General features: G+C 32.7%; 1 protein-coding gene across 3 annotated transcripts in view; it reads left to right on the top strand.

The window, feature by feature from the left end:
* The window catches only part of LOC136854094 (protein amalgam-like), a 199,072-nt gene that overhangs the window by 159,340 nt on the left and 26,345 nt on the right, over nucleotides 1-13,387 (top strand). For all 3 annotated transcript variants that reach the window (XM_067130253.1, XM_067130255.1, XM_067130254.1), the window contains exon 2: nucleotides 10,253-10,378. In XM_067130253.1, the coding sequence (XP_066986354.1) occupies nucleotides 10,253-10,378 (126 nt within the window). The remainder of the gene's footprint in view (nucleotides 1-10,252; nucleotides 10,379-13,387) is intronic.

Below are 13,387 nucleotides of genomic sequence, written 5' to 3'. Positions count from 1 at the left end.
TGAAATCCGAACCACATTATACCGAGAAATGAATTTCTATCACCAGAAATAAATTCCTCTAATTCTTCATTGGCCGGCCGCAGAGTCGAACGCGGGCCCAGCAGAGTGCTAGCCGAGTACGACATCGACCCCGCCAATGAGGAACTACAAAATAATAAGGCTACAGTTAAACTGTCACTTCACAAAAACACAAGCGGAGTGCAACAGTATGGAGCGTCGTCCTGAAATCCAGTAATATGGCTCAATATGGAATACACCAAACGTCTCGTAAAAAAATGTAAGAATGATCCCAAAACACGCCAAGTTGATCTTAAATTTTTCTTTGGCACTGGGAGGCCCCATAATGGTCCCAGAATGCTATAGCAGGCTGCAGGCGAGGGCAGAAGACAGGTGTAGTGACACTTCACAGGAAACTTGGCGGGACCCAAGAGAAATACTTATAAAGAAGTGCTACCATGGAACAAAGTCTATGAAGATGAGCGCAAAAACAGCACACGGCTCACAACGTGGCAAAGGAGATGGCACCACCAACAGACGTCACCACACAGGCGAAAAAGTTTCACAAAACGAACAAAGCCTTCAGTAGCAAAATTCCCTAGAGTCTACGTTCTCAACCAGGGGGAAATTCTTGCAGACCCATTTGTATAAAGTACAGTAATTTATAGTTTTGTCTTGTTTTGTTTATTCCGGGTATTTTGTTTATATCGTTGACTCCTGAAGTCTAGACTTCAGTTTTTCACCTCTCATCAACAGCTGTGTGGTCGTTTGTCGCCCACAGTGGGCTCTTCCATCAAGTATTGTGTATCCTTTGCTGACGTTTCCAGTTTAGTGTGTGTCAGCGGTTCAGTTTTAGAGAATGTCTAGGCACAGTGGTTCTCAGCCATTTTTGGGCCCATGCACCCTTTCACTATATGTCAGAATGCCACCGTCCCCCTTTACAAAATTGTAAAATACACATATGTATATATATATATATATATATATATATATATATATATATATATATATATATATATATATATATATATATATATATGTACTGTATATATATGCAGTGTATATATAATATATATATATATATATATATATATATATATATATATATATTGATATATATATATATATATATATATATATATATATATATATATATATTTATATATATATATATATATATATATATATATATATATATATATATATATATATATATATATATATATATATATATATATATTGATATATACATATATGTATATATGTTGTGTGTATGTGTGTGTATATTTATATATATTACGACAGAACCTTCCCTCTTCAAGATACCCTGGCCAAGCACTTACCCCAATGCCACAATACCCGAGCATATCTCTAGAGATCTCTTGAACCGGTAAAACATCTTTCTTTCGCATTACATTCGCCCTTCTTCAATCTTCACCAGTTACTTCTGAAAGCATTCCTAAGCGTGCATTAGCCTCTTCCACTCCTGCATTAGTCACGCCTATCTCTCTCTCTCTCTCTCTTTTGCTCTTAATATTCTACGGTAATTTACAATTTTCACTCCAGTGAAGAGCAGATTGCAATTTATTCTCGTTGCATTCCTTTCATCTGCATCTTAATATGTAAGAGCCTTCAGTTCGTTTATTTTTCACTTCTCTATAATCGCTTCTCGTTTGTGAACCTTTTTTATTTTTCTGTACCCTTAACTCATCATTGCTTGCAGCTTAATACTGTCGTCTTGAATACCTTTTAACAAGCATTTATTCAACTCAGCATTTAAATTGCAATTTTTTCATTCTCACGCATGAAACCACAAAGTCAATCATTTTTTTTTTGGGGGGGAGGTCACTGTAAACTCCTTCCATCTGTATTTCATAAACATTCTACAGGGATGTTATTTTTAAATCTCTATTATCCTTTTTCACTAATTACATTAATATTCACATCACATTCTTCATCTTTTCTATTACCTACTACGTTTATACTTCAGTCAAAATACGACTGCATGTATCTTTAACAGATCACAAAATTGTAACGATAACATAATGGTAACAGCGCCTCTCAGCTTCGTTGAAAGATACAAAGAAACAGCAACTCATGCCACACTCATTGTTTTAATTTTACATGGGGGATGAGCCCCCATGTATAAAGTTTCCACCGCTCTTCGTAGTTCATGTACGTACAGAGAAAGTTCATCTGAGCGTATATGTATGTATGTATGTATATGTATATACACATATATATATATATATATATATATATATATATATATATATATATATATATATATATATATATATATATATAGATAGATAAATTTTTGTAGATCTAGGAATATTTTAAGACGTGCAAAGCTCCAGAGTTGCAAAGGTTGCTCTGTTGGGAGTATACGTAAATAAGAGCATTTGCTTATTTATGTGTATGTGAGAGAGAGAGAGAGAGAGAGAGAGAGAGAGAGAGAGAGAGAGAGAGAGAGAGAGAGAGAGAGAGAGAGAATTTTAACGGAAAGATAACTGAAATATATGTGCCTCATGTTTTTAAAATGCTTTGAAATACTGCCCCAGTAGGGAGCGAATAACCTCCAAACAAACGGCAATTTCCTCTAATGGAATGCAGATGCATGAATAATTTCTCTTAGGGGTCGGGATTTATCAACTCTCTTACTTACTAGCGCTATAAGGCACCTTTCCTTTAACGCAATCGTGTACAAACAATTATGGTATATACACACATACATACATACATACATACATACATACATACATACATACATACATACATACATACATATATATATATATATATATATATATATATATATATATATATATATATATATTATATATACATATATCCGTATATATACACAAACATATGCATATATATATATATATATATATATATATATATATATATATATATATATATATATATATATATATATATATATATATATATATATATATATATATATATATATACAGTATATACACACAGAGAGATATATATATATATATATATATATATATATATAGAGAGAGAGAGAGAGAGAGAGAGAGAGAGAGAGAGAGAGAGAGAGAGAGAGAGAGCTTTCTAACCAATAACTGGCTATGTAGGCCAATAACATAATCTTCTTTGTTCATACATGAAGAAAAGAATGAGAGAGAGAGAGAGAGAGAGAGAGAGAGAGAGAGAGAGAGAGAGAGAGAGAGAGAGAGAGAGAGAGAGAGAGATGAGGGACATAAAACCTCTGTGCGAATAGAAACTCGGGAATACTTTTCCTTATCCTGTATGACAAATGGCTCAAGAGCCATCATGGTAGTCAAGTGAGAATAATAAACCTTTATAAAGAGAAGTACCAGCATAGTGCCCCAAGACGCTGGTAGTTACGTGAGTGCAACGTCACTTTGTGATTATGCGTGTGTGTGTGTGTGTGTGTGTGTGTGTGTGTGTGTATGTGTGTGTTTGTGTGTTTGCTCGCTGTCATAATTGTAAGGATATGCGATGCTCTTCAGAGATGGAGTCAGAGAATAATGATGATTTCACGGAGGGTCCGTTACTCTGAGGACTCATTTTACAATGGTACTTGTAGTTTTACTATCACACATGTAATGTCATAAGGATTCTTTACAAAAAAAAATATAAAATTGAACATCTTGACGTTCGAATACAGCTTTATATAAAAAAATATAAAATTAAACATCTTGACGTTCGAATACAGCTTTAAAAAAAACGATTCGCATATTTAGTAACTCCATCAAAGAGACATGACGGATTTAATATTTTCAACTGCGTCAGTTTTCTTGTTCCCTTCCTTCCATTGCCAAGATCTCGAATTCCTACTTTTCCAGATTCTCGTTACACTTCTTCCCTTGATAGGCAAGGGCCTATCAGTTCCCTCATTGATATGCTCCATCCCTTCCCTCTTTACCCGTTCTTTTTCTTAGTCTTTTTCGGCCTCTTCTAGATAAGGTCATTTGGCTGCTCGTCCTATTGGACTCTGTCTGAAAAAAAAAAACGCTGTCTCAAATTAATTAAATGAGCAGGATTCTTTTCGAATGGGAAAAGGTCTCTTTGAAAAGATTCTCCGAAGTGATAGTCATTCATTAATCTTCCTCAATGTATGAGAGAGAGAGAGAGAGAGAGAGAGAGAGAGAGAGAGAGAGAGAGAGAGAGAGAGAGAGAGAGAGAGAGAGCAGACGGATAAAGACTACCTTTAAGGATAAAATATAGAACTAACTAGGGCCTGTCGAACAATTAATCATGGAAGCAAGAATGGTTACTTGTATTTTGAAATATATTTAAGGCATTTGCCTAAAAAAGTGAAATAAAGTTACTTGAGCATTTGAAACCATTATCTGTCGGGAAACATTAATGGAACTACAAGCACCAAATATAATATTCGCAAAATTGTAGGTTCAGAACGAGACTGGCATGGAGGAAGAATATTAATGAGCAAAACATCTGGAAAGTTTATTTGTGATGCAGATTGATGATAATCGGACCTCACGATAATTACTTCCTAAATTAAATTCCTGCAAAAAAAAAAAAAACTTGCCAAATAATTCTCTTATACCTTAATAACAACAAAAAATCTTCATGACTAAGGCTTTATAGATGCGCAAATTCACTGTCAGTTACTATCCATTTCAGGGACCGCGAGTCACCGTTTTTTTTTTTAAATATCTTTCAAACTAATTATTTGATCGAAATGGTAGTCTGACACAGTATACAAGACACCTCCCGCTAATTTTGGTAATACAGTGCATTGTCAAATGGTTTTGGTTAAGGCGTTTCTCTTGACTTCCATGGTGTTGCCAAGCATCGCCAAACTATTCATTAGAACGTCCTTTATCCCCATCCCGTCCCTCCCTCCCCCTTCCCCTCCTCATCCCTCCTCAGCCCACTTTCCTGGCCTCCCCATCTCCGGCCCCCATCTCTTTCCTGTCTATTGGGATAGCGGACGTTCGATTCTGTAGATGAGTCCTGCTGACTCATGCGACTTTGCCTTTAAAAGTCTAGAGTTAACGCCATAACTAACACCATTTGACTATATTACCAAAAAATTTGAGGGAGGAGTCTTGTACACTGTGTCAAAGTACCCTGAAATGGATAGTAATTGTCTATGCAAACGGCCCATCTAGTTTTTTTTTTTTTTTGAGCTTTGTTGGTTGCTTTATTTCATTCTATTTTTTCCAATATTCCTAGAATGCAAAACGTTTCTCGTGATGATTTTTACTCTCGAAGGTTAAAGATGATCTAAGATAGTTGCCTCCTGAATGCATTGTCAATAAAATGCATTTAATCACATACACTAAAATACAAATTAACATCTTGTACACACACACACACATATATAAATATATATATATATATATATATATATATATATATATATATATATATATATATATATATATATATATATATATGTGTGTGTGTGTGTGTGTGTTTGTGTGTGTACATATGTATTAAGCGTCTAATATTACTGCTATAAAGCATGGCACTACCTGCTCTTGCTTATAATGATGTTTTATCATGCGTTTCCCTTCCTTCGTCATACGTAAAAGATAAACTGTATAAACTAATCGGATTAACTGTGTTAATTTCGGTACGAATCCAAAGCTCATATTAAGAACTTCTGGGTGAGACTTAGGTGATACTGCTGCTCCAAACCTTGCGGGCGTGCAAAGATTTATGCAAATGATATAATGAATAAACAGATATCACGTCGGAGTATCACTGCTGGCTGTTGGCAACATAATTCAATTTAGCTGCTAGAATGGTGCCTCCAGATTCGCCTGGTGATCAAGAGCAAACGTTATTTCCCCACGCGCGAGTTTTCTAAAACAACGGAAATTTCTTAGTCGGGGTTTGAGTTCTTCCGGGAACTCTTTAATGTCCTGAGCACTTAATATTAGCAGAGAAGAGAATGGTACTCCTTTAAGAAGCTTAAACTGGAGGCGTTAAATTTGTCAGTGTTCCATTTCTGAAGCTTCAATGGCTTTTCTGAGAACCGTGACCTAACAACCCAAATCTGATATGGTTTTACTTCTGATACCATTAAAGGACAGAAATTTATACTTAAGATTTTACAGTACAAAGAACTAACATCAAATCTTTAATTATATGATAAGGCATGTGACATCCAAAAGATGCATTAAAGAGTTCATCCAAAACTCCTGACCTGCTTTCATGATGCATAATGCATATACATAATATGTATTCTAATTTAAAGTTGGATTATGCAAACCCAAAATATGATGGACGATAATATATATATATATATATATATATATATATATATATATATATATATATATATATATATATATATATATATTATATATGGAATGAATGTATAAATAAAGGCAAACGCCACGAAGGAACAATGAAGCAATGGAGTGGTTGAGTGGTTGCTAGGCCTTTCGACACAACGGTCCTTTTGCTAGCAGACTGATGGAAAATATAAAAATAAGTTTACAAGAAAGTTCGTATAATAGGCAGATGCCATACAGATATCCCTGAGGGTGGGGATTATAAGGAACAGATGCACCTGGAATGCAACACAGGTGAAGAATTAGTGGACCTGTCAAAAGTAGAAAATGTGTTTTTGTTTTTATAACATGTAGTCAGCTTACTCATTCCAAGGTCATTTTTGGTGGTCAGTTTCTTCCCTTGCTTTTGTGCCAGTTGGGCCAGGTGCATCTGTTCCTTAGAATCCCCATCCTCAGGGATATCTGCATATCACCTGTCAATTGTACGAGCTTTCTTGTAAACTCAGTTTTATATTTTTCATCAGTCTGCTAGTAAAGGACTGCTGTGTCGAAAGGCCTAGCAATCATTTCGTTGCTTCATTTTTCCTTCGTGGCTTGCCTTTATATATATATATATATATATATATATATATATATATATATATATATATATATATATATATATATATATATATATATATATATATATATATATATATATATATATGATGTATATACATATATAACTTATATATATATATATATATATATATATATATATATATATATATATATATATATGAACAAAGGCAAACACTCTTAGCTAAGCAATTTATTAACCCACATTACAAGACAAAAATATATAAAGATGACACCATCGTCTTGGTTTTTTTTTATTTTTACTGAAGTTCTAAACCGTTAACACGAGCGAAATCATAGCTAGGGTTTTGTGGTGACGTCCTGTACCTGCCACCTGGAAGGCTGACGACGGGTGCACATAATTTTGACTGACTGCTGCGAGGGTGGGGATATTCACCATTTTCCTTCTGCCCTATATTACCGACAAGGAGGGGGACCTTGGATGCGCTTGATATTTCTGATGATGCCCGCAGGGGACGTATCTCATTTCATTTTTCCTCTCTGGAAAGAACTGTATTTTCTTCTTTTTTTCTGGTATAACTACAGCAAAAGCTCGTCTGAAAACTCCCTGTACTTAAGATGAAGCCTCGTTTTAACTTTCCAGTTAAAAAACTTTCTTCTTTCTTTTTTATTCTTTCCTAACTCCGCTGCTTCAACAACTGCTGAAAAAATGGTGTAACGGAATGATGAGAATTCATCACTTCATGTTATTGTATCTGAAAATGCCTTTCAATGTTTCAAATATCCATTATCAACTAATGGATAACATGAAGTTCAGGAGTCGTTGCCTGATGTTTCAGGAACTTCATTGGGTCAGGGAACTTTTCTCAAAAGGACCTTATGTTAGAAGTTCTGTTTTTGTAAAATTGTATGTTAAGAAGAGTTATATGACCTTCAAAAAAATTTTAATTCTACTTCTTTGGATATCTTCTTTGTTTAATAGAGAACATGTCCAAAGAAATAGAATTAACATTATTTGAAGGTCATATACTCTTCATAAAGGTCACTTAGAAAGTTGAGGGTTAGTTCATGACAAACTCAGGCCAAATTACAATCAGAGATTATTATCATTAAAATAGTTTAACCTGATCACTGAGCTGACTCTCAGCTCTCATAGGGCTGGCTACAAGCGGAGAGCTGTCATTTCTAACGCTGTCACAAAAATAAGCGACTAAATTTCACGTAGCAAATCCACCGTTTACGCAGCCCAAAAGACTGAAATAAACGTCAAGAAGAAGACTGCCTAACGAGAGAAGATGAAGATGGTCCCCAGTCATATTAAGCAACAATGCTATGGCGGCGCGAGGATGTGGGTCAGTCCCACCGCTACTTACAACATTATATAACTCCATAACTGCCCAAGATGATTTGGAATGACGGCCACCTCCCATTCCAGAGTCTCCTCATGAATACGCACGTATGCATGAGTAATGTTTGAAGAGGCGTTTGGGTGTTATTTTTCTTATAAGTTTGCCTTTAGAATACCTGGTACAGAATAAAAAAGCTCACTCCGCGTTGTATTATAATATAAATGAAGTCAGAACTTCAGTAAGTTCCACGAATACGTTCCTTTTAAAAACTGCAAATAAACAAAATATCACAAATCTCTCTCTCTCTCTCTCTCTCTCTCTCTCTCTCTCTCTCTCTCTCTTAGTGGGCTTGCAGAATCCTGGCTTTAGTGCCCAAATGGTCTGACCAGAAGAAAAAACCGTAAAAAAGTGGGTCGATGAAAACAACTGTTCACTGACATTCCTCTCTCAGAAAAAAAATAGAGAAAAGACCTGTTACTGTAATTGAGTCTGTCACTCCGCTATTTAGAAAAATCAAGCCTTTTATCCGGATTCGCATTAGAGGTTTTGTATTCGTTGGATCCAAACTCTGTGCTGTATCTACACACAACACAAACACACACACACACACACACACACACACACACACACACACACACATATATATATATATATATATATATATATATATATATATATATATATATATATATATATATATATATATATATTTATACTAGTATACATATACATATAAATATTTGTATATATATGTACACATAGATGTATATATATATATATATATATAATATATATTTATATAATATATATATATATATATATATATATATATATATATATATATATATATATATATGTTTGTGTGTTTATGTTTAATTTTTTACAAGCAAAAAATCGATGTTTACAACATTGAAATAAATATAAAATTGCAATGGAAGACATATAAGTTCACAGTCATTGTGTATGCTTATTGTCATCATTAAATGATAAAACTCGAAATATTATTAGTTTTCCAGTAAACATTTTCGGTAAGTTCCTTCCAGATTACACAACGAAACGTCATACGTATTTTAAATAACTTTGTTGAGATTTAATCGAGAAACGTATATCCCTATCATTTAAAGGTTATTAAATCAAGCATTATTATTATTATTATTATTATTATTATTATTATTATTATTATTATTATTATTATTATTATTATTATTATTATTATTGTTATTAGGGGTAACAGTAATAGTAGTAGTATAGTCGTGATAAAGAATTATAGTTACTGTCTTCTAATACAAAGAGTCTGTACACTCTAATATCTGTGTCTTCCTGTGTCTATCAGTCCAACAGCTAAATCAAAAACATATTAGTAATTCCATTCATTAATTCTACTATACATCTTAACCCTTCTTCCCTTCTGCATGAACTTTAAAACAAATCATTCATTTCAATATAGAGTCCTCTGATAATGGCGGAGTAGACTCTCTGTGACCCCTAGTTAGTATTCTTATTTTTATGGTCTTTTTCTTGTCGCAAGAGTTTCCTCTTAATTCTATCTCCAATTAAAATAAAAAGAAATTTTGGGGGGCTACCTATTTTTGAAGATGTGATATTTCCTATTTCCTTTCCGAGAAAGTAACGGTTTAGAATACTGGCATTCATTTTGAATCCAATACTCTATTAAGAAGTAAAATTCGGTAATTTACTAAAAAGTGTAAAAACTACCAAAAACCATTTTCACCTAGGGCTCATATTTCACATGCTTATTTCAATTTAACAAGAAATAAACCTGAAATTTCATTCATCGCAATGGAATGAAGTGTTTGTAATTTTGTCCTTCAGTAAATATATATATATATATATATATATATATATATATATATATATATATATATATATATATATATATATATATATATATATATATATATATCTATATATAATATATATATATATATATATATATATATATATATATATATATATATATATATATATACATATGCATATATGTAAAGAAAGAGAAAAAACTAATATAGCAACGCATTTCATTTTCAGCAATGGCTAGCGAAGTTGAAACTCATGACGTCGAAGAAAATATACCAAACTTCACGGCAACACCACAAGATTTCACTGTTGAGGTCGAAGGAGAGATAACGTTTCCGTGTGATGTAGAAAATCTAGGTAACGTATCTTCCTTTATTTTTACGTGAGTGAGAAGAAAAGAATGTGTAATTATAGTTTGCATGTCTTAAGGAACTTCTCAAGAACTGATGGGTGAAAATCTTAGTTTCAATATAAATATATATATATATATATATATATATATATATATATATATATATATATATATATATATATATATATATATATATATATATATATATATATATATACATATATATTTATATATATACACATTTATATATATTATATTTATAATATATATTTATATATATATATATATATATATATATATATATATATATATGTGTGTGTGTGTGTGTGTGTGTGTGTGTGTGTGCATATAAATGTGAGTGTGTGTTTGTGTGTGCGAGTTCATATGTGTACGTATTCGTGTGTAGGTGTATTTGCTACGTGTAAAATAACGGTGACCAGAATTCAACATAGAATATATTTCACATACAAATTTATAATACAAAATTCTTGAAGGGAACACATGAAACTGGTAACGAGAATATACACCAAATGACAGCGTATGAGTGTATTTTATATGGAGGATTGCTTGCGACTAAAGTTACCATATCAAATAATTATGATAAGTGTTCACGGAAAATATCTTTGAAAACTCCGGCTCGAATTTTCCCGCCTTCGTCCAGACCTTGGTGATACCGTATCATCATTCTTCCCAGTTTTTGACTCCATTTCTCGCAATCAATAATCTTCCCGGTTTATTTTCATTGGATCAGTGTCTTGTCTCTCTTTAAACTGCCAAATACCTTATCCCCTTTATTTCTCTTTCTCTCTATTTTAATCCACAACCACCAGTATTCAAGCTTCTGCGGTGTCCTATTTTAGAGTTGCGTTGTTTTGTTCCATCTTCCCGATTCTTTTAGAAGAAATTATAAACATTTTCTCATTGTTTTAGTTTTCTGTAAAAGAAAACTACTGTGCCGGCTTTTCTGTCCGTTCGCACTTTATTCTTTTCGCCCTCAGATCTTAAAAACTACCGAGGTTAAACGGCTGCAAATTGGTATGTTGATCATCCACCCTCTAGTCATCGAACATACCGAATTGCAGCCCTCCAGCCTCAGTAGTTTTTATCTTAATGTCAAATTTATCCATAATCCTGCTTCTGACAACAATATAGGATAGGCCACCACCGGCCCATGGTTAAAGTTTCATGGACCGCAGCTCATACAGCATTATACCGAGACCAGCGAAAGATAGATCTATTTTCTGTGGCCTCGATTATACGCTGTAGCGGCTGTACAGAAAACTCGATTGCGCCGAAGAAACTTCGGCGCATTTATAACTTGTTTCTGTTGCACCCAATGGGTTATTTCAGAGCCATTCTTTCCTTTTACCAGACCATATATATATATATATATATATATATATATATATATATATATATATATATATATATATATATATATATATATATATATATATATATATATATATATATATATATATATAATTATAAATAAATATATATATATTATACATATATATATATATATATATATATATATATATACTGTATATATATATATATATATATATATATATATATATATATATATATATATATATATATATATATATATATATATATTATACTGGTAAAAGAAAAGAATGGTTCTGAAATAACACATTGGTGTTTTCTTCAATCAAGTTTATATATATATAATATATATATATATATATATATATATATATATATATATATATATATATATATATATATATATATTATACTCTGTTTTCTTCAGCGTATTTCATATATTATGCTGTTTTCTTCAACGTATTTCCAGTACATAGGTCAGTGAAAATTTTCCTTCTTATCTTTTCTTTCGTTTTTAGGCTTTTTATCTTAAGACTGCGAAGCTCTTTGCTCGAAGGCATTCTTTAAAAAAAAGAACTCCTTCTCTGCATGATTATTCTTCGAATTCCTCTCAAAATCCACTAAGTATACGTTCAAATTACGTTCCATAACTACTCGACGCTTCACCTTTGAATTAAATACAGACTTGACATATCAGTTGTACCTTTTGAGCCTCCACCACTTTCATCTGCCGACGTTGTCACGTGACCTACAACAAAACACAACACGACAAGAAGTCGCACAAATGACAAGTATTTTCACATCAAGTTCTAGTGATCTCTGATTTTTTTTTCTCCTATCTTAGCATTTTAAAGCGACAGTCTACTATTCTCAGCGCGCGGACCCTACTCTCACCTTCAATCCAATTCATTAATCACTGCCTGTGGCATTTTGTCTATCTATGCTGCAACCTGTCAAACGTATTTTTTCTCATTCATTCCATTCAAGATTTTCCCAATCTGTCAAACGTAAATTCTATCCCATTCAAAATTTTGTCTGTTTTATCTGCAATCTGTCAAACGTATTTTTTTCTATTACATTCAAAATTTTGCCTATTTTATCTGCAATCTGTCAAACGTATTTTTTCTCAGCATTCTATCCCATTCAAAATTTTGTCTGTTTTATCTGCAATCTGTCAAACGTATTTTTACTCAGCATTTTATTCCATTCAAAATTTTGCCTGTTTTACCTATTTTCAATGATCTGAAACTCTCAGGTAAACTTTACCGAGGTTCATTAGGGAATTTCAACTACATTGTCAACATTTATCCTTAGATTTGTATACGTTTATCTTCTATTACATACACAACCTTGCTCTAAAATTAAGTATGACGCTTTCGTTATCACCCTTCTTGTTCAGTACTTGACACTAAGGCATAAAGAAAACGGCTCTGAAGTTCCTGTCCATTTGTTTGTCTCATTATACGAAAAACATTATCACTTCCTTCGTGGCTTTCATTGATTTTAAGATGGTGTTGGTTATAATTCATTTCAGCGCAGGTCGTTTGGTAATCGCCTGGTAGAGACCAATCAACCACAGTAACTATAAGGGTACATTTGACAGCTGGTATGTTTTACTTATAATTATTTCACCCAAGACCCTTTGGAACTGTTTCTCTGGA

The sequence above is a fragment of the Macrobrachium rosenbergii genome, chromosome 28, assembly GCF_040412425.1.
Source record: "Macrobrachium rosenbergii isolate ZJJX-2024 chromosome 28, ASM4041242v1, whole genome shotgun sequence".
In the NCBI taxonomy this organism is placed as follows: Eukaryota; Metazoa; Arthropoda; class Malacostraca; order Decapoda; family Palaemonidae; genus Macrobrachium; species Macrobrachium rosenbergii.
This window is presented reverse-complemented; position numbering and strand designations above follow the sequence as displayed.